At 36.9% G+C, this 23,255-nt stretch overlaps 1 protein-coding gene across 3 annotated transcripts in view; it reads right to left on the reverse strand.

Annotated features, from left to right (window-relative positions):
- Positions 1-23,255, reverse strand: part of PSME4 (proteasome activator subunit 4) — a 62,733-nt gene that overhangs the window by 11,596 nt on the left and 27,882 nt on the right. For all 3 annotated transcript variants that reach the window (XM_068425428.1, XM_068425448.1, XM_068425438.1), the window contains 22 exons: positions 21,458-21,615; positions 19,519-19,614; positions 11,975-12,030; positions 11,308-11,364; positions 11,068-11,123; positions 10,886-10,984; positions 10,333-10,395; positions 10,080-10,175; positions 9,573-9,704; positions 8,420-8,629; positions 7,617-7,753; positions 7,243-7,296; positions 6,611-6,740; positions 5,883-5,964; positions 5,187-5,340; positions 4,580-4,649; positions 3,733-3,858; positions 3,234-3,386; positions 2,383-2,487; positions 1,435-1,526; positions 909-1,040; positions 51-259 (listed from right to left, as the gene is read on the reverse strand). In XM_068425428.1, the coding sequence (XP_068281529.1) occupies positions 51-259; positions 909-1,040; positions 1,435-1,526; positions 2,383-2,487; positions 3,234-3,386; positions 3,733-3,858; positions 4,580-4,649; positions 5,187-5,340; positions 5,883-5,964; positions 6,611-6,740; positions 7,243-7,296; positions 7,617-7,753; positions 8,420-8,629; positions 9,573-9,704; positions 10,080-10,175; positions 10,333-10,395; positions 10,886-10,984; positions 11,068-11,123; positions 11,308-11,364; positions 11,975-12,030; positions 19,519-19,614; positions 21,458-21,615 (2,467 nt within the window). The remainder of the gene's footprint in view (positions 1-50; positions 260-908; positions 1,041-1,434; positions 1,527-2,382; positions 2,488-3,233; positions 3,387-3,732; positions 3,859-4,579; positions 4,650-5,186; positions 5,341-5,882; positions 5,965-6,610; positions 6,741-7,242; positions 7,297-7,616; positions 7,754-8,419; positions 8,630-9,572; positions 9,705-10,079; positions 10,176-10,332; positions 10,396-10,885; positions 10,985-11,067; positions 11,124-11,307; positions 11,365-11,974; positions 12,031-19,518; positions 19,615-21,457; positions 21,616-23,255) is intronic.

Genomic DNA, 23,255 nt, shown 5'->3' on the forward strand with positions numbered 1-23,255 from the left:
AATCATGCCCCAAAATACCCCCCATTTCTTAAGCTCATTAAGTAACTCACTAGTTTTCAAGAGTTTAATGCCCTGAGTTCGCTCGTCTTGTTCACCAACTCCATTCTCTTCCATAACATGGTTCTGAATTTCTTCATCTGCTTCCATAAGGGGTTTAAGATTTTCAAGTATCCGCGTAGTAAATTCATGGACACGAGGAGATTTAGTTGCAGCAGTATTTGGCAAGGAAACATCTATCATGAATACGTAGGTTAAAACACTACAAAGGCAAACAAAGCAAGCAAGAACATACAGTTAGCGTGACTACTGTCCAGCAAACATAGCTAAAAGTGATCTGAGATCAATTTGTTGAACTTTGAAGTTTAATACTTATAGAAAATTTCCTCTTATCTTCACTTCAAAGTTATTTAAAAACAAATTTTTTCAAATACCATCTTTGTAGACATTTAAATAAAGCACGGTTAGACAATCACTAAGCTACAACCCCCCTCTCCGCCTGCAACTAGTTTAAGTCACTAAAATGGTCTCTAAAGGATTCCCTGTATATTTATGGCTTATTAAGGCTTAGACACAGTAAATTTGGGTTGTGGTGGTGTGATTTTGGTTGTGGGGTTTTTGTGGGTTTTTGTTTTGTTTTGTTTTGGTTTTGGTTTGGTTTTTTTTTTTTGGGAGGGGGTTTGTTGGAGGGTTTTTTTAAGAGCTTTAGAGATATACATAAACATAACAGGCCATATACAATAAAAAACAAAAATAGAGAAGTCATATGAAGTTTCTGAAGCAAGCTTGTTAACAATAATTTATCTAATTCCCATTAGCAGTATCAGTGCACAGAGATAAGCAGTCACTGCTTAATTGCTCAAATAAAAAGAAGAGAAAAAACCCCACGGGCTGCAGAAGAGAACACTGACCTTCCTATTCTCTCTCGGACGTTCTTGTAAACCTGCGTGAGTTTCGGCTCCAGGTACTTCAGCAGCCTGTGTAACAGCTCTGGGACTCTCCACTCTTGCTGTGCAAGGCCACCTTGCAGCACGTAAAGTCGGCTAGGAATCAGAACAGCTTATCTTTAGTCCTACAAAATTGTTCCTCCCCTTCCCCAGTCCCCTCCAAGCCGTGTTGTGGAATGTTTTGTGTATGTCAATGCCTAAAAGTGTCTTTGTGTGAATTGCACGCAGAGATGGGTAAAAATTACAGAATGAAACAACACTACTGCTGCTATGCCAGCTCCAAACCTTCACATGCTGTTAACTAGATTTAATTACATTAAAAAAATAATAACGAAGAAACTGCCATTGTGTGGGGAAAGCTAATTGGAAAGGAACGCTTTTGTTCCCTGCTTCTACAAGCCAGCTGGCACAATATGCTCTCAATCCATTTTATCCATGCTTTATTTCCTTCTTTATTCAGCCACAATAAAACAGTTAAAATGAATTTTACCATGCATCTACAAATGATCCTCCTTCACCACTCAATGGAGATTCCAACAGCAATTCAAATAACCAGTGCAGCTTCCTAGGATCTCTGCTTTCCTGCAAATAAACAGGTATCAGGGATATAAGCAAACTGGGGATTTTAAAAATGTAAATAATGTGCAAACAAGGAAAGTTCTGACAGTTTTTCTTTGCATCCCTTGGGTTTATTGTATTAATCAAGTGCAAAGTTAAATATCTGTTCACAAGGAACCTCAAAAGGAGGAAAACCCAATGAAACCACACAGTTTTAATTATTTGATAAATACAGTGATAAGAATAGAAGGAATTTTAGCTTCACTTTCGACATGTAGGAATAACCATGTCTGAATTTTGCTAATTCATTGCCAGGGTTCTCTGCTGAATTTTGCTGAGTGATTTCAAAAAATTACCAATCCAAGTTATCTGTGGCCTATTGTTTACCCTGCTTCTCAGACACCACAACTCCCAGTCCCCCACAGCCTACAGAAATCTTACTGCACGTTAGAAGATAACCTGAGACTTAGTTTTCACAGCGTAACACTAAGCTGCACACTTTTAAGGCAAGAATAAAGGCATAATTTGAGTTCAAAAACTCCCACAAAACTTGAACACATAGCAAGCATACACATTAACATTACCCACTGACTTTATACAGCTCTTCTAAAATAATTAAAAAGAAACCTAAGGCTTTATTTCCTTTCTAAAAATGTTACATTTGTCTGCAAAGGGCAGAAGAGAAAAAAATTGCCAAAAAAGCGATGAGATTTTAAATTAATTTTAAATTAATGTTATTTTTATACTGTATTTGCAGTTCTCCGTTCTAGCTGATAAAATATACCCAACTACCTCTGTTCATAAAGCTCTTATTTACACACTATCTGTAAATCTTGACCATCTGGACAGAGCTTTACAAGACTGAAAATGGGGTACTTACACAGGAGGTTGCTATGCACGTGCCCCAGTCGTTATACGTCTCCACTGTGATGTTGGATAAAGCTGTTCGAAGCAGTGGACAGAGAAGCTTCCAAAGTTTTTCCACCTGCTCAGCAAAAAGGCAAAAGACAAATTTGTCTATTTAAGGACAAAATAGCTGTCTAAGCTCTGTGAACCCAAATCCTTCCATCTTTTCAAATCATGGAAAACCAGTTTTCTGGAAGCAGCTATAGTACAATATTTATAAAAGGAAATAAATATTATCAGAGGGAAGTTCTCAGGGATCATTTTAATTTTATTTACAAGGTGTTTAGAAATATTGTGGACTAGGTATGCACCATTTTCATGGTGATTTAAGTAGCACTGTATCAGACTGCATACACTTGGCTTTTGGTGGGATAGCAGTCTTGTACACAAGGACTTCCCCTCCAGAATTTAAAATTTGTTTTTATTAAGGAACTGATTCTCACAGAATTATTTTTCAGAAATTCATTCAAAGATAACCTAAACTGCTAGGTCTAGATTAAATAAAGATGTAATAAGTCAGAAGTGGACATAAGCACTTATTCCAACTGTAAATCACAAACCATGTCGGGTTTGTGATCTCCTTACCAGCAAACTGTTCTTAGTTTTAATCTTGAAGCATTTTACTAACACCTAGTATTATATAGGCATCAAACCAAGCTATGAATTGTGCTCAAAGTTTGGCAACAAAGCACTAAGTGTTGCAACATTTTCCAGTCCTTTCTTGGACATAGGTGACACATTGGAAGCCCTCAACGTCATACGTTTAATTTAATAATTCAAACTTATTCCTTAACTTCCATGAATCACTCAAAAATACTTCAGCACCTTCTCAAATGTCCAGTGTTTAGAACCTCGTATTAAGCCAGCTATAATTTCAGCTACACATCTCTGGGGGCTTTCATGGGAGTCTGCCACAAGTTGTTCTAAATGGGGCTGAAGAACTGGCAGGAAGGCATCATCAAAGTTTCTGAAAAGGCCCTGCAAAACAAGATGTGAAAGTGTCTTCAGTAATTATCCATCTAAACCATGGTCTTCGTGAGAAGAACGTAAGATTTTGAAGCACTGGAGATTTGAATATGTAGAAGGTGAAATTACTTTGCTTCTGTAACAGAATTATTATACAAGTATCCTATGTGGTTTTATATTACTCTGTTTCCCTAAGTAGTTAATCAGAAGAGAGGATTAATAGGTTTAATCATAGCAGCATACCTTTAAAAATCAACATTTTGCAACAGCAGGGTATAAGCCAAGTAGTGTGTGGCTTTTCCACACATTGATAATTATCTACAAAATGGAAGCGATTTAGTTAATGAACTCTAGTTACCTTGAAGAGGCAAAATCTGCGAGGATTAAATTTGTCTTTTCCTTTTCTGTCTTCTAAAGACAAAAATTTTATTAACTGTTCAACAAACCTGGGATCAGAAAAGTGATCATATATAATTTGTTCTGCCTGTAACAGGAAAAAAAAAATCAAGGTTAGCTTTGAGATGCTTGACTGTCACAGTGATATCCCAATCTCTCCAAGTCCCATTTTTCATTTTAATTCTATTTTTGGCAAAAATCATGCCTTGGTTATCCATTTCCCCCCTCACTTTATAGGGGATATTGGGCAATGTTTTGCAAGACTCCTGATTTTTATTTTCATTAATGACTCTGGATTGTCTTTCCTTTCACTAGCACAACCCCTACAAAGCAGTCATTCCCACCGTCACTAATTACCTTGTTCTAAACTCTGATAAAGATTTGAAAGGGAACGAGAAGGTGCTCATTAATACAATTATTCCATGATCGCTGACAGAGAAGCTGAAATACCTTAAAATAATTTCTTCTTCACTGCTAACACAGCGAGTATGAAAATGAAGTCGAAAAATACAATTAAAAATGTCTTGTGGGGATCAAGGTTTCAGAATAATTATCACTTATTGCTTGTTAAAAACATTATGTCCATACAGCCATGAAACTGGGTAGTTGATTTCAATCTCCATCTTGGTTTGCAATCAAGCAAAACAAATCTGTTTCCACACATTTTGTGTAAACAGCAAGCAATATTTAGGTTAAAATAGAGGAGGGAATTTGATCTCCACAGTAATCTGTGGACAATATTAAAAAAGGAAAGGAGAAGTAGTAGTATTTAAAAAACCCACCAAACTGAAACACGCTGAAACCCTTACCTCTGTCAGCTCCTCTCTGCTTCGCCCAAGCTTTGGTTGATGCTCCACTGGAGCATAAACTGTCATAGTTCTGAATATTAAAAAAAATAACACAGTAACACGTTTGAAAGTAATATAAAGCTTATGAATATTTTCTATATTCTCTATATTAAATATGATTTATCAACTCCAAAAAAGCAAAACCTAAAAAGAAAATTTACAATAAAAAAATTAAGTCTGTTATTCTAAAGGATTTGCTACACCAAGCAACCCAGAATTATTAGTGATAGAATACTCTGCACATTTCACAACTAGATAATCTTCAAACATGCATACTTCATTTTAAAACCAGCAGTTAAATAGCCACGTGAAACATGTGCCTGTAGTACCCACAAAACCCAAAGAGGAACAGGTAGAAAATAAATAATAATAAAAAAAAACCAAAACCAACAGAAAACCCCCACAAAAGCCACCCAGAAGTGGTAAAGCAAGCAAGGAGCACAAAGGATAAAATAAATTGGGTTTTTGTTTCAATTTAAAAAGTAAACCTAACAAACATTATTTAATTTCCCACAGGGTTTTCTCTGCTGGCTCTCACAATTCTATCTTCACGCTTCATGATACTCACTGAGGCCAGGTATAATATCCCCAGTGGGTTTTCTCCACAAAACAACACGACTCCCAAGCTTCCTTGGTCTTTGGTAAACTCTGACTGTCGTAGTGCAGCCACTGGTTATCTGGTCTGTCACCAGCCTGGATGCTGGAAGGCCGAGGGCTTCCACCTGGTTAAAGAGGAATTTATTAAACTTGTTCATTAACAGTCCCAGCAAATGTTATAACTTACTTTTAATAAAAGATTCTAAAGAGCTTTTATGTCTCCCTCACTCCAATCAAATCTGTACAGAGATTTGCCCTAGGAGATTAAAATTAACACTAACAGTAATAGAAGAGATTCCTTTAGTAATTTATATAAATGTGCCATTGGAAATGATTAAAAAAAAAGAATAAAAATGAGATAAACAAATTATTCTCACAAATTGTAAGTCTTTCTGAAAGGAGAATGCCCATATCTCTGATGTTTTAACTCACTGCAGATAAGTGAATAGCTTAATACACACTTGCACATATAATACTGCTAAAAAAAAAACCCCACAAACTGAAAAATGACTGATTATATTATCTATTTTGTTTGCTTAGGACACTAACAACCAGAGAGGAATGAAAAGCTTGTGATTCTATGTTTAATTTAGCCAGAAAAATATGCTTTTAAAAAAAATTTTAGGATAAATGTTAGTAAGACATTCTTATATTAAATAAAACCTACTTATTTCATAAGGGCAGATGGGCACTTTCTTGTGTGTTCTCTTAAGCTGCTTCAGAATACCAGCCACAGCTGAGATGGCCACCTGAAAGAAGGAAATGGGCATTAATGTATCCATGCCATACACTCACCTCCAGAAGGATGTGTCCATCTCATCACAGACACATCTTAAACCAGCTACTCAGCGCTCTAAAAAGTCAGTGAACATTAGAGTGAACTTTGTCACCCCAGTGGATGATACTTTCCATAAAGAAGTAATCTCACTCATTTCAGAGGATACAGGACATGACTTAAGTGCGACCTTTATAGCTCAGAAAACCCCCCCCACTAATCATCTTCAGGAAAAATAGGGTGGTGGCCATTAGTTTCAAGCCTCACTGAGGCAACAAGCAGAATGAAAGGTACAAACATAACACATAAATGGGTCCCTTCAAGTAATAAGCTGCAGATGGAAAAAACAGACATCTGCAAAAGAGTTCTGAGGTAAATAAGAATGAATAGGTACGTTGCACATTTTCACATTTTCCAGACTTTCCACCATATGTCACAGCTAGAGCACTGCCAAGACTGTCATCATCTTGGCTTAGGAACTTTGCACACAGGCATGGTGGAAGGGTGAGGTGGGATGTACACCTCCATTTTTTGTGCTTTATCACAAGAAGGCACCACAAACATCTGATCTAAACCCCAATGAGCTGCAAAACAAGAAGATATCATTATGTTGTTTTTACCTTACGAACTACAATTGCATCATGGTTGAGACACTGCACAAAGAATTTTATGGCACGGACAGGCAGTATCCTATCATCCCTCAGGAGCAGAGACAGAAAACCAATGCTTATGTGCTCGAACTTCCAGGGACTAAAAAAAACATTCAAAACAGACAATAAGTAGCAGAGTTGCATGTACTGCTTTTGCACAGAAATCATTATATGTATTAAGATTATGTAAATATGTTTGGACTAGCATAAGTGAGGTTCTATGCCACTGCTATAATTAACGAGCCTGACTGCCACTTAGGGAAACCTCCAGAGTTCTGGGAACACACAAGTGCAATCAAAGATATTCAGTTAATGGTGCCTTTTTGATCTTGGCATTGGAATGTAAATACAGACCTACAGGGATATTCTTCTGAAGTTTTTAAACACAATATTATGCTACAAATTAAAATGTATTTGGATGTCAGTATTGTGCAGACAGAACCAGAGGTTTTTTCCCAGAACAAAAAAAATAAAAACCTAACAGGTCAAACAGATTAATGACAAAGCTTAACTCCAAGATACGATGACACCTTGTATTAATAAATCAAGCTCCCAATGCAAATAAATTCAAAAAATTCTCATCCACAGAAAGGGACACTTACAGATTTCTTTGTTCCACACAGTCCAGCAGCATGTTGACCAAATTCTCATAGTTGCTGAGGGAAAAAGAGGGAATCATCAACTAGACGATACTGAGAGAATGATTTAAAAATAAAATTAAGAATTCTAAGGTGGGTGAAGGCAATGCAGTAAACACAGCACCAACAGGGAGGACAGGGAAGAGGAGGAGGAAGGAAGGAAATACGAGTGTAGAGAAGAGAGGCTGCCGAGTCAAGAGAGAAGATACACCACAACAATCCCTGGGCATTCTGAATTTGTTGAGCTTAAGATGTAGTTTAGCAATTTTGGATTATCACATTTAATGTACAGGAAGCATTAGGTAGTATAAGCTGGTGCTAAGGGAAGTTGAACTCACCGCAGAGCCTCAGCACTCTTTTCTTTCTGTCGCTGAATTCCTAACTGAATTTCTTCTGAGTGAAGACCTGTGAAGTTTGAACTTGGATGTTCTGATTTTTGCAGCATAACAGCTACCTCAACACATTTCTCTGGAACCTATTGACAGAGAATGCAAAGAGTTGGGACTGAGTAGCACCATACAAGTTTTTAGTGTTTGTTTCTGTTTTAAAATAAGCAGAGTGCAGAATTTCCTGTCCACATAGAAGCAGGGAAGGCAGCTTTTGTGCTCACACAGCAGAATTATTTCTCCAAGTACATGGTTGCTTCTATTCTCAAATAAAGGTATAGACAAACTTTTAAGCATAAAAATTGTTTATAAAAGAGTTAAGTGGCACTTATTCTTTAAAATAAGTACCACACCATTTATCCCACTGATTAGGCAAGAGGCAGTTGTGTAATGAGTGCTGTGTGTTAGCCCTGGGACAACACCACAAATACTGACAACGTTCATCTGATGACACTGTCCTACCAACACATCTTCACACCTGATCACCCACGCTAATTAACACTGAAAGGCAACTTGAACTTCCTTTCTGTAACAGGCTTCCTTAGAGGTTAAGAAAAAGTTACAAATTCCAACAGTATTACACGAAGCTCTATTACTTCAGTCTCAAAAATACACATCACATTTCTCTGTAACAGAAATCAGGATGTGATCAACATCAGAAGACTAACTCACAGAATATCCACGAGTCTCAAGCACTTAGGTAATCACATGCCCTCAGAATCCCAGACAGTAACACCAAGCAATCTGTCACTTACTGCAAAATCCAATCCAATTGTTTCATACTGCCTGTGGATTTTTTCTGCTAGGTCATCAAAGAGTCTAACTATGGATGGTTTTTCCAAGGACATCGCTTTGCTAAGCCCAGAAGAAACAATTGCTGGCCACGTCTGTGCAATACAATCCCAGTCGTGAAGATTTGCCAAACATACTCCACTGTGGTTTCCAAGAAGGCAATATAAGGCACCCTGGAAGATGAAAGATGCAGTTTTAGAAAGTTAAAAGCATTATTCATATCTAAGTGGTATCTATCTACATAAGCACGAACCCACACAGAATAAAAATTAATCTTCACATTACTGAATCATTAAAATGTTCCATAAACATTCAGCTACATGGCCTCACTGAAGATTTTTCACAGAATCCTCTTCACACTAAAGAACCATTTAAATAAGATTGGAAGCCCTGTCAATTAATTTATCCACAGAATGGCTGACTGATTTCTGAATTACATTATAAAGGAGATCATTCAATGATCAAATACCACACCCTGGCCTTTCTGAGAACTTATTCATGTTTGGGCTGCAGACAAATCATAATGCTGCTAACTAGGCACCTGGAATGATGCCAGCTGAACAGGATAACTACTGGACACTACAACAAACTGGTGAACATGGTAGGTGACTGTGTGAGCAGCTGACAAGAGTTACACCCAGTGAAACAGAGTGGCTGGATTTTACAGGTGATTACGTGGGAGTTATGTTGAGAAATGGCCAAATTTCACAGGCTGTTCTGACCATAGGACAAGAGTCCAACTTGCCTGTGTGGTCAGGAGGATGGAGGGGAGCGTGATGCTTTTGAACATCTAGATGGATACACTGCATCCTGGCATCACTGCCTCAGCACCATTTCCAGGCCTGACAGCATCAGCAATTACCCACCACTTCATAACAAAACCCACCTGATTTAGTGTAACTTTTTTTGGCTGATCAACTTTTTGTCCAGTTCATGCTATTTTCTTGTACTGCTACAGCTGATAGAACTGCTTAATGAGTTTTACCACCTTGGACTACAGCTTCTCAGTTTCCATTTCATAATTTAAAAATAGGTGTTAGCACACATTTTTGTAATACCTGAACCCACAATGAAATGAGGAACATATAAAACCACAAAATTTAAATTAAAATTTACTTTAAATTGCTTCTGAGTGACATCTTGCCGGTCTGGACGCAAGAACTCCAAAACCAAGGGAATGATATCTCTGCAACAAAAATTGTACGTTCCCAGAGCTGTGAAGAAAGCTTGCTGAGCTTTACTTCTGACCTGTGGGAAGAGACACGTTACCAGAAAGTCTTCTGAACAAAAAACATACCATACAAACCCAACATCCTTCTCCATTTCAGTTGCACAGAGTTTACATGATGTATTTGTGCTCAGCAACAAAAGTATTTGTAGAAGGTTGTAAATAGCAAGAGTTCAGAATCCAACTATCAGCACACTTGTTTTGTGTATTTTTAAGAACAAGGATGCCAACATAGCAAAAAACTACACCAAAACTGGTAACTAACATAAATCAAATAAGTAAATATTTCATGTTGTCATGGAAATAAACTGAAAAGTGAAGATCCTGAAAATTTAACTTGAAGAGATCAACAAAAAAACTCCATATATTTCAGTTTAAAAGGGGTTGCCACTTACCTGACCATATGAGCTTGTGGACAAACACAAAAGATCTCTGATCATCTCCTGGTGGGAAGTTTTATATTCACAGCCTTCCATTGTTAGTGTTCTCAGCTAAATTGCATAGAAAACACAAATAAAGGACAGATTGTTTTTACATTTCACACACCTAAGAGAAACACTAGTGCAGGATTATTGCACCTTTTGCTAAATGACAACAAAACAGCTGTTCAAGTCAAGTAGTTAGTGAAGATTTAAGTGAAAGTATTACCTCATGCTGCAACATAACTCTGTCTATCAGCAAAGCTCTGATATGCTGCTTCTTTCCTTGAAGCTGTAAACACATAATTGGGTTTAGATTTCACTATTCATATTAGCCATTTGTACCGACTGAATTCCCCATGTAGTCCTTTTCTTCTAGAAACAGGCAAATTTCATGTAGAAACTCTCTTGGCAGACAACCTTGATTTTTTTTTTTTGCCCTGGTCAAGTTTTTTATTTGCCTATTACTCTGTAAGCAAAGGAAGCTCTGGTCACAGAAACTTCCCAGTTAACAAGGACCAGAATGGAGCATCATGCCAGATCTCAGGCTTTTATTTTTTTAATATGCAAACTGAGGGTTACTACAATTCAGAAATGTTAAGCTATTAACTTACAAAGGTAAAGCTCTTTACAAGTAAAGGTACAAAAGCACTGCAAAGGAATTAAGATTTCAAAATTATGAGAACTGATTAGGACAGTAACAAAAACATGAAAAAAGTCTTTCTGAACGTTAGGAACTACTTCCATCCCTCACCTAAGCTTGACAAAGAGAAATCACTGACCCTGTTCTCCATTGATTTTTTCACTAGATTAAAGCTTTTCCATCGTGAATCAAACTCATGCTTGTGAGACCCCTGGAACTGTAAAACATCACTAATGATCTGTAGAAAGAAAAAGATGACAAAGAGTGATTATTTTGCAAAACAAGTAATCTTGCCTTTAGTATTACAAATTATAAATATACCTTTATTATTAGAAATAAAGACTTGGTATCATCTTCTGAATTATCAAGTATGTAGCCTGCAATTGGAAGAAAAATAATTTACTATCAGAAAGGAGCTTTAAAAATTTACAATAATTTTATTTCTACAAAGTTTAAATTTAAGAATTATAAGCAAAGTAAATGAAACAAGTTTCTCATCTATAAAATAATACTGAAAAGCACACCACAGTACTTTTTAGATAGAGGAGTGGTTAAACTTACGCAGCAATTTCCTTGTAACCCTTGCAATTGTTTCTCGATAATTCTCTCTTGATAAATCTATAAAAAAAATAAACATTTTATTATACAATAGCATAAAAAGCAATTTATAGGTAAGTAAACCACTGGAAAGAGAGCAGACTATTCAGAAATCGTAGTATTATAAAAATAACCATCTTGTTATCTCTAAGGACACCACTCTCATAGAGCCTTCTTTTGTTTATCAAGTCAACCTTATTTTTTTATAGGTACATACACTTCTTTATCTGCCTTGACAGTTGGCTTCATTTCTAACCACAGGTTGAGGCAGATTATTTAGCATATGAAAACTGAGTAACACATAAGCAGGGTAAAAAAGAAAGTCAATAGAATACAGATTTTACGTATCAGGTGATCAAGCCAGTAAAATACTGGGGACTTACTCTGCTTCAATACATGGAGGGGAACAGACATTCCCAATCCAAACAAAAAATGCATAAGAAAGAAGGATCAGTGATACAAGCAGTCTCCTTGGAAAGTTTTAAACCGGAATAATCTTAATTGCTGCAAAAGATCACTGAATAAAAGCCCATTCTCTATTTGAAAAGAACCTACTGTTTTTACAGCAGAAAAAAGAAAAGAATGAAAACAACACTTACAACATGCCTGAAGAGAATCAGGATCTACTTACCATATTCAACACCAGTGTAGAGCTTTGTCTCTTCCAAAGACACCAGACTGGGGACCCTGCATGAAAATAAACCAAGTATTACTACACATCATGGAAATCCTTGACTACGTGAGTTTCACTGGCATTTAGTTCATTTTAACAAGTTAAATTTCATGCCAGCAGCACCAAGGACGTTTTGATTTACTAACAGTAAAATCTAACATTTATAAACCAACCATGCTTATGGTTCAGACTGTTGTCAGAGGCAAGTACACCATAAGGACATCTTGAACCCAGAATCTTGATTTCTCATTTAACAGAACCTCACTATTCCATTAAATAGCCAGAAAGTTGGCTTCATTGTCAAACCTATGAACACACTCATCAAACCAAGTGTGGCTTGTATGTAACCATGCAAAAAATACAGACTCAGGTATCACATGCCAATGAATTTAAAAGATATAAGAACATATCCTACATACTCTTGGTTTTTTGTGTGTGTTTTGGTTTTGTTGTTTTTTTCTTTTTAAACCTACAATCTTACCCCCTAAACATTAAGGTAGACAAATTCAAGCTTTCCAGGACAAAATACACCAGTGCATTATATTAAACAAACAGTATCAGCAAGTAGTCCCTAAAAAATAAATCTTCACATAAAATTGTATTGACAGTATAATTGGAGCAAACAAAGCTGAGTGAACCAATGTGAATCTACCATTACAAATGATAACGTATCAGAAAACACTATAGATTCTATATCTGAGCATGTGCTACCAGATACTAAAATAAACTTCCAGGTTTCAGGCAATGGCAGACTTCTATCTTTCAGAACCAGAAATAAGGGTCATTTTTCTCCAGTAAAAGTGAACACATGAAAACATGAGTGCTCCAATTATTGTGCTCGTTAGATGAAGGAATGCCAATCCCAAGACAAACCTTGCAACCAAAAATTAAGCAAACAAATTGACTTCACAACTCTTGTAAAGAGTCACATCTGCACCAACAAAAGTCACACTGAAGTCTCTTTCTTAATTGATTTGAACATCGAGAACTGGAGTCTTCATTTCATTTTCCTTGTATTTCTGGCAAGTTAACTTGAAAACAAGCCATTCCAAAAGTTTTCCCCACTATTTTCCCCCCCAAAACTCAGCACTGACGGAAGTGCATAAGGTATTACTTGGCCACTAACACAATTTCCAAAATACCCAACATCTCTCCAGTACTTTGGTCCTGAATAGATAAATATATGTAAAGCTTCTGTGGTCTCACAGATTTGCTCTTTTAGAATCATCTACATGATTGACTTTGAAAGTGTTTGCTACGTATTTCTCCAAGATCAGATCTTTCCAGTTGGGAAGATACAGAGTGTCAATATTTCTGAAATTAACATCTGGGGAAAAAAAAAAAAAAAGGCTGAACCTTCTCAAAAGACTGAACCTTCCCACCCCAAATACTATTACTTCTTAAAAAAGAAAGGTAACAGATAAATCCAACAATCTCAGACAGTTACACATTAAGCAATTGCTTTTTTTGCACAGCATGCTGGATATGTTGATAGGTAAATGAGCTCATAACAGCGATTTTTTCTACAGTATTTTAATATACTTTTACCCTTAAACAGTTTTCCCTGCTCTAAATACACGAATTAAGTTCACATAAGGCTTTTCTGTCTATGAGGCAAGGAAAATTGAAGTGCAATTTCCCACTTTTCCCTTGGGTAGGCTACAGAAAGATCACAAATCTTCATGCTTCCTTCCCATTCCCAGCAAAACACATTCGACTGTTCTTTGCCAGCTAGCAAAGTCTCTTAATATTTAAAACAAAGGAAAAACAACACTCCAAGCTGGCTCTACACTTCAGGTTCCTGAGTAAACCACAAGTAACAACTCAACACACAACATCCAGTAATCAAGAACTACCCTTACACTCACCATGACATTACTCCACAGGCAGAACCATTTCTTTCAACAAGGCTACTAATAGGATGAAAATATGTTCAAAATGCAAGAAGTTTTCTAGCTGGCCCCCAAACTAAGATCCACGCTAATAATATTCAGCATTTTTAAGTGTCAGCCACCGAGCCAGAGAAAACTACAAGTGTTTTACTTCGGACACACAACAAGAAGAGGCATGAAATGTTTTTCTTAACTCCAGTCAATACTGCTAGCAAGATTCTCACAGCAATGCTTCACACAACGTATAAACTACACTGTGCTTCCTTCTGTATCGAGAAGTTTTCAACACAGAAATTGCCAAGGAAATCCAAAATTATAGCTGGGACAGAAATCCCAGTTAAATAGAACTTTAAAGAATTCATTCCCTTATTTGTCACTGCACAAAAACTAAACCATCTTTATCTGAGAAAAATTGATGCACTATGTTTTTCAAAATCCAGACACTTTACAGAGCACTTTATTCAAGTCCCTGTGTACACATTCCTCAGTACACAGCTCAGCAATCGGACACAGCTTTTCAGAAACAAGTAACTTTTAGCATCACTCCACCGAACCAACTGCAGAGGAAATTTTTCTAATTGCAAAAAAAACCCCGTGCCACGTTAAGGACTAGACCAAGGGCTGCATCAACCTATTTTGACGTAAGAGATGAAGAGACAACAGTCGGAAGGTGAACAAGGAGAAAACAGGGTTACTCACCGTGGAGGAGTAACTGTTTCCTTTCCTGTGTGCAGCTCCCCCAGCAGAGCTGGGAAGTTTCCTGGAGATGCCAAGAGAGGTTAGCTAGCCCTGCCCCTTAGCACGTATCACATCCTTACACATTCAAAAGAAGGGGTCTTATCCTTGCCCTGTAAGCTGAACACCTTCAGTGAAAGGACATTAAGAAAGCTCCTACCGACGTCTGTAGCAAGAGTAGAGCAATACTGCATCCTAACTAACCAAGCTGTATTTAAGAGGGAGACAAAAAACGGACGTTCTCAGAGTAACCCTGGTTTTGCTCTGCTACACCAGCTGCCTAATGTTACATCTTGTGTGGCAGAGCAATTATCACATCATGTTTCTGCAGGCACAGAAAAAACTGTATTCATTTTTTCCCTAACTACGTCAGGATAATTCACCACAGCTCTGACTATGGCTTTGAACACCTTAATTCAGCCACAAAAAACCTACTGCTTCATAAAGGATTCCTCCTCACAACCTCTGGCAACCTCACCTCCTTTTTTCCCCTTTCCCTTGTAACTATCCATTTTGCATTAAAAAAGTAATTCACAGAAGACACCTGAAGTCAGTGGCCTCTCTACTAAAGATGAAGAACACTATGTGGAATAGTAATATAAACACACACTACTGAGTCATGAGATATTTTTCTATTAACTTGTCATGCGTGACACATCAGAAGAGAATTCATTCATCCTCCAAAAAAGATGAAGTTTAAATTCCTTGCTACTTACAGGCTAAAAAATAAAAAGTCAGCACCAAGTGGTGCTTATTATAGTTCTGTTTCCCACTGAAATTGAACTATTCCTTTCAATTCTGACAAGTTTCCATTATGCAGCTTATTTGTGCATGGATTGTGCACAAATTTCTTTTCTACTGAGTTGCCTCTCTCCTCCCTCAACACCTGCTCATGTATGAAACATTCACAGTAACAGTAAGCATTTAAAACAGCATGAGCTACAATGGGATTTTCAGAAGGATATAACTTATTTATGTCATTCATGTAAAACACACATGGGAATTTTGTTCCCAAAATTGGGAAGAAAAAAAACAAACCACAAACTACACATAAGAACTGCTTGGTCTCTGAAAACACTGGAACATTATGAAACCTTAAACATTTATGGTCAAGTTCACTAAAGAAGGAAATCACTCTTCCAGCACCTCACAACAGCTATACACACACACAGAGTGCATACTTCAGGTATACTGAGCACACCCAGGCCAAGTGTTGGCCAATTTAACAACGTGTTTTCTGTACTAAATATATCACTTCTCACTTTGGAGACCATCAGTCATCAGAAGATTAAAAAAAGGAATAAGAGAAACTAATGAATCCACGTGACAACATTAACCCAGATTGACAGGAATTCACCAGGAATGCCAATGTACACACTGCAGATAAACACAAGTTCTGAAATCTTTACCCTAACCAGTAGTTATTAAGCCATGAAAATAAGGGCACAATCTGATTCTGTTTAACAAGGAGAACATATCAGACCAATGCTGGGGAATTTCATTCAGTTTCAGCTTTATCAGACAAAATTAAAAAAAAAAAAACACACAGAAAAACTTTGTATATTAACTATTCAAGAGCATATCTATTTTCAACAGCTAATAAATAAACTGCTGACACACAAAGCAGACTATTCATAACAAGGAGAAACGAAGAAAGACATTTTGAAATTATTGGGTACTCTCAGGTGTTTGACACTGAGGAACAAAAAAACCTGTAAAAGTCCATAGAAATGGACCAAGTGACTTCCCACAAAGCTTTTCAAGATGAAAAGTTTCTGTAAGTGAACAGTGCAAGAGACATTTAAACATTATTTCCATCAAATGATGATGATGAGTTATTATACACCATCTATAATCAAACAAAACAGAATCCTGGGTTAAAAGTACTACATACAGTCAATATATATTACTTTCATTATTAGTTTTCCCTATTACTTAAGCAAAACAACCTTCCTCCCTCACTCAAGTCAGTTTCAGAAGTTTACACATCGAATTTTTTTAACTTAAACGTATCAAGACATTTACCAATACCTGCATTCAAAAATATTCCTATACTGCCACTTCAGGACAGTGAATATCATCACCATGGTAAGTACTAACTGTGAAGACACAGGACTTAAAACAATGGTGTTCTGGGTAACTGACGTAGTGACTTCCAACAACAGCCCTTCAGTTTCAAATCTGAGTGCTTGATGTGCATTCCCACTGTGTATAATGGGAACAGGCTTGGGAATGTGAACTGCTATCTTATAAAAAAAGAATTGTTACTGTATTGTGAGTTTCTGGGTTAAAATCAAGCTACTTTAATAGCAAGTTCATCAAAAGACACCTCCTACATTTAAACTGGATATAATTTTATGGACATATGGGACTGAAAACAGTGTTCACAGGAAGCTGTTTCATATTGCTTCTTAAATCAAGAGATACCTCCCTCATTACAAATATTTCAGTTATTTCTCGGGGAAGGAAGAGGAGGGAGTAAGACAGTGAAGAGGACATCTTCCTTCTTCACACAATTCCCTCTGTGACCCTTGCTTACACACAGTAACCCATTTAAACAGAACACACATCTTCAGCATCAGTAGAATGAACACCATTTGTCCTGGATGGATCAGCTCGGCCTTATCCCTCAAGATGCTGAATTGATATTGACCTTTATAACTGTTCTTCTTAAGCTGAATAAACTGACAGGGATCTAACATTTATTTGATATGAAGCACAACAGGATCTCCTTAAGTATTTAGTCCACCTTACTATGCCAAAGGACAACCCACTGTGCACAAACACACTCTACTTCCCTCACATTGTCTCCTTCATTAAAAATCCATGTTCCATTTGTGATAATTCAAATCACACAAAGAACTAAAGCTTACTCAAACAAAATGCATTCAACTTCGGTGGGCAAATTCCAGAGTCCTGTGTGGTCACTGAAAAGATAGATTGCCTTAACTATGTTTTTAAAAAGCCTTCATGTAAACATGGTAAACATGGTCTGGAGGTGAGACCTGCTTACAGTGGGCAGAAGATGTTTCATCAATATGCGTAAAGTCTGCCCAAAACCAGATAATGGTGGATTCTGAAGCTCTGCAGACATTTAGTAGAATAAACTCCTGAGTTCCAAAGTTCATATTATGTGAGAAAAGTCTGATTTTGATTTCTTTAGTAACAAATTGACTTCAGCACGTTTTCATGTCAATTGTCTATATTTAATAAGGCAGCACAGATAACTACCAGAATGAAGCAAATCTTCCATAAAGTATACAAGTCATTTGGAAGTTGATCACAGGCTAATGTCCTAATCTGTACCTTACGAATTTACAGACCTTGCCCAACAATATAAAAAGCTGATCCTAAACACCAAACCAAAATCAGAGACAGCCTACATGAACGCATTCTAACAACAGCTGCAATTCACTCTTCTCCACAGGCGGTGAGGTTCTTTCTTCTACCAAACGAAGCCTCTGTTACTGACAATCAGATAGCCTAGACAAGGGTGCAAAACTGCTTACTCTCTTCTTTCTTCCTTGATTAATAAATTACAGCTACAACAGATTTTTTTGTGGTGTTAAAGACTTCTTGGACCAAGATAGACTTGTATTTTGAAGTCCAAACGCACCCAAGAACAAAAAATCCTTTTCCTCTGAAGGACCAACACCAGAAACTCCATCCTTGAAGCTGTGAGCCATATGAATTGCAAGCATCTAGTGCTTGCTGCCTAATAGATGCCAAGGCAGGATGCAGACTGAATCAAGAAGTGACGCTAACACGCTCCCACATTTTCCCAATATGGACCAGCAGCACGTTGCTGGTACACAGAGTCAATGCCTCCTGAAAGGTCTTGGAGTCTATTCTAGAAGATAGTCATAATCTATGAATTATGAGAATGCCCTGCAGAGTCTCTAACTCAAAGATTACTTCCCTGAATTTCTTACACAGTCAATGGTAAAAGACGGCCTCTACAAAGCTCTCTAGTTTCAATGTTCTAACATACCTCAAGAGGAGCCTCTCCCACTGTACAAGAAGCTCACAAAATTACCCGTAGTAACGCACTTGAGACCGTATCAATGCTCCTTGGCACTTTGAGTAGCTGGCACTTGGGAAAAAAAGTCTCAGCAACAACTTTACAGCCACCAAATACACTCTGCAGCCACAAGCTTAACTGAAACCCTCCATATTTCAAACATGGTACGTAACAACAGGGACACTGAGATCAAATTCATTATTAACTCCTTTAATGATAATCTTTCAACATACTTTCCCAAAGAAGTCAAGGCTAAAGCAGCAATCCCATCTATTAAATAAGTCTGGTTTAAAGCCTGAACTACTGTAATGCAACAGAAAGTTCCTATTACTTCCAAAATGGAAGTTTACTTAAGCATTTTTGCTAGAGTTCTACTGTACTCTAGCACCGGTAGCCAGGTTCTGCCGTGACATTATTCACAGGGGTCTGAGCATTCAAACAGGACGTATTTCCTACTTTAATGTGAGAAGACAGCTGCCAAGAAGTTCAGAATGTTTATGACTTTACTTGTTCAGTGTGTCAGAAACATTAGCAAGATGGCAGTGCATTATAGTTGGAAGGCTTCTTTTGGAGGAGGGGAAACAAAGGAGTAAATGCCTAGCTTCCATCTCCTTTACATAAAGCAGCATCAGCAATGCAGGGCCATCACTTACCTTTTTAAAACATCTTCAGTCCTGCATGGAAAAAAAGCACTTAACATTCATTCATGTTTTAAGTTTCTGTGTCTTTATACCAGTATGAGAGTTCCTTAAAAACAGCCACTAGAAGTAGTGTGATAATAGCAGTAAGCACTAAAGAACAGTATGAATACAATTGCTAAGAATGTCTGTAATATAAAAATAAATTTTACTTACAGATGAGCCACCCTTTCTCCTTTGAGAGGAGGCAGAACGTTCCCAGAACCAATCAAGCAGTTATGCACTATAGCGAGACTCTGCTGCACGTCATCTCTTAAACAAAGAACAAAACCTGGTTACTTATCTGTTAAATGCCTGAAAATATACAAATGATAAACCAGATAAAACCCATGAAATAACTCTTCACCCCAAGGCCAAGTCCTTCCCACCATGATCAGGACGAGGGAATACTTTCTTTATGAGGGAATATGTTACAGTCTGAAGATAAATTACAACGCAACAATGTGAACAACTTTTTTCTGTGTTATTTTAGAGAATTGAGGAATTCTTTTTAAAGCTGTCTCATCTAGAAGTACTAGCAGTTAGTACAGAGTTACAAATTTTGCCCTTTGTTCTCATCTTTGTGTAAGCAGCTCTGATTTGTAAAATAACTCCTTTTAGCCCTCTTAAGAGGTTCTCTAACTGAAGAACTCTCAGTACTCATGCATTACTTATCAACTCTCTAAATACATGTGTTCAACAAAGGCTGTTAGAATTTTTCATTTTGTCTTTTATAATACAAAATCTTCCTCTGAAGCTTCTAAATATATAAAAAAATGTTTGATTTCCAATTTTACTTAGTGGAATACTGGAAAAAAAAGAAATTTGTCGAGAATTCAAGCTGCACAAATCCAAAGCAATAGCAGGCTCACCTAGTATCCCGTTTATTCACACCTGTTACTCCCCCAGCAACTAATGGGTGTTCTCTACTCTTGCAGCTTTGCTGTCTTGCCTTCCAATTTAATTTGCAATTGGCTATATTCTCCCAAATCACCACCATTTATTTCTGTTAGGTAGCACAGTGAAACCTTGACCAAATCAAAGTCCAGTTCTGTTATAAATTAACAGCTTTACATACAAGGCGTCAAAGAGAAAAGAAAATACCAAAAGAAATAAACAGACAAATAAATCAAAAATAGGAAGCATATCCTTTCTTCTTTTAGTCAAAATATACTTTCTGACTGCAGTTTGGTGGCATTGATTCATCAAGCTTATATTGTCTTTTTCAGATAAAAAAAAATACGAACTTGGCAGACAGAAAAATATTTAGGAGTCTGATACACTCTGCCCTGTTTCATGTAGGGCTGCACTTTACAGCACGAGGAATAACATCACATGCTATGAACATCAACTGCAATATATATAGCTTCAAGGACACGAAGGTTTAACATTGAGAAATAAAGAATGTTCGAGATTTAACGCTTGTAAACAGCTTTAGCTATTTGATACTTGCAAATGCTTTAGCACATACTAAACTCATGATTATCTTGTGCTTAGGAAACTATCCTTATGAAGCCATAGCTTCACACTAATGGAGTTTAAAAGGATTGAGCAATGGTGTTCTTGCCTCTGTTCCTATTTGTTATGCCACTGACTCTGCATTACCTCCTCAGTTTCAACACTGCCACTTTTTGCAGGGACACACTATGTACTAATCCATTTACTCATAGGGAGGAAGTGGAGAGGCAGATTTCCAAGACAAATCAGTTTTGTGTTCCACTTCATAGCTCAGGAACACAAATGGTTGTGCCAAACTAACAAGGTAAGAGTCTAGAGGAAGAGATTGTTGACTGCAGTTAAATAGAAACATAATTTGTGGTATATATTTTTAAAAATACTGGAACAGAAAAGTCTTTATAGCAACATAAAGTGTCTTTAAAAAAACAAAACTTGAGAACGTTTCTGTTCAAAATAATGTTACCCACTTCATTAAATGCACTTCCAAGCTACATGTAGTCCTGAGTTAAAAATCTTGTAATTCTTGGAATAGTGAAGACTATAACATTATAGTATTTTACTCCATAATTTTTGTAGTGCCAGTATGATTGGCAATAACTACTTAAAAGAGATATGAGTGAATAAATGTACCTTCCCCATATTACATATCCCCACTAACCTGGACATTTCTAGTTTTCCAGTTGCATAGTGCTCTAGTTTGGTGAGCTCAGGCTGAAGAAAAGTATCCAGCAAATAAAAAGCAAAGTTTATTTCCTCAGATGAAGGAACGTGCCACTGGATGTCCAAGTTCCACAGGTCACCTGGTTTACCCCAGTCCTATAGTAAAGACAGACATTTCTTATTACTCAAACCATGAAGCAAATTGTCTTTTAAAAAAATTAGCATTTAATATTACTAAAACAAACCCAAACGCATGAACTAGCTACTGCTGTATAGCAGTTATCCTGACAATCACAGGAAAAAAAAAAACAAGGACACAATAAAACCAAACAGAAATCCCAAACCTGCTATAATGTCTACATGTACCTGGAAAACAACACATACCTGAAAAGACTAAAAGGAAAAGGACTGTACTGGTCTAAATGAAATATAACTTTATTATTCATTTGGCTGGATACAAATACAGAAATATCCTTAGGTACAACTCAGACTTTTGATACTCCTATAGAGAACATAAAGAAGCTCGGCCATTTAATAACACTTCTCAGTTTTGAACCACAATCAGGAAACTTAGTACTTGCATTTTAAATATGAAAAAAGAAAGCTAAATTTTAAGTTGGACTTTCCATACAATGCTAGGTCATCCCATAACAAGGACAACTTTTTATATTTTGGCTTACAAAGAGCTCAGACTTGCTATAGAATTAACACCATTTGGGTATTTGGAAGAGAAAAGTCAACATTTATTACTAATTTATAGTCAAACATGAAGTCCACGCTTAGGACTATATAAATTAATAGATAGGCCTTTGCAGCCTTCACTTTCCATTTCCTGTCTTTGTCCAATTTTACACAGTAATTTAATATTTGAAAACTTCACCATCTGTTCTTAAAATGCCTGACTGATCTGACTGGACAAAAAGTACAAAGAACTCCAGCAACACACTTACTCAATGCAGCCTGCTATTACGTCTCTTCCTTGGAAGAGCAGGCTAGTCCTCCATGAATATTACTTGAGAAAGTGACAGAACTGCAGTTTTACACTGGGGCAGGCTAGGAAGCATGTAAGTGACAAACTCAAGCTGTTAATGGCAATTAAGAGTTGATATAACACACGCTTTCTAAAGTAGCCACTCATGTATGGACCAGCAAAGTAACTGTGAATATTTTCAATTTCAGAGGAGGAATTAAAAAGAATATCTAGTTTATAAAACTGTACTGGCTTTCAGTACCAAGCATTAGATTGTCTGCAGTTGTAAAGTTATGTAAAAGAACACTTTTCAGCAAAATGCAGCTTTATATTCAAATAGGCCAGCTGAAAACTGCTGCACTGTTCATCTGTAATACTGGTAAATTGACCTCAAAGTCTTAACAGCAAACCAGCACATTACTTTTGATGGTTTCAGTAATTCTTAATATTGCCACTTCTACTTCCATTTTCTCTCAAGCTCAGCGTAGATTCATTGTTCACTTGTTATTCTGCCTACCTGTAAAATACCATATCTCCTTTCTTGCAGTTGTTTTGCACTGCTGTACTCGTTTTTCCATGCACTTACCATTACTTGTTACATCTGATATCCACATTTATAGAAAGAAGAGCAAGGAAAGGCTGCAGCTCTCATCCACAAAAGCAGATGAAAGACTAAGTCATTCCCAGTGCAACAGTGCTTCCTATGGCTGGATATTTAAGTTAAAGTGAACAGCAAAATTCTGCTGCTAAACGCTGAACTTAACTGTTTATACCACTGTGCTTCATGATAGCTGGGTCTCAATTAAATGCATCATATATTAAAGGT

This window comes from Nyctibius grandis, chromosome 1, assembly GCF_013368605.1.
Source record: "Nyctibius grandis isolate bNycGra1 chromosome 1, bNycGra1.pri, whole genome shotgun sequence".
Lineage (NCBI taxonomy): Eukaryota > Metazoa > Chordata > Aves > Nyctibiiformes > Nyctibiidae > Nyctibius > Nyctibius grandis.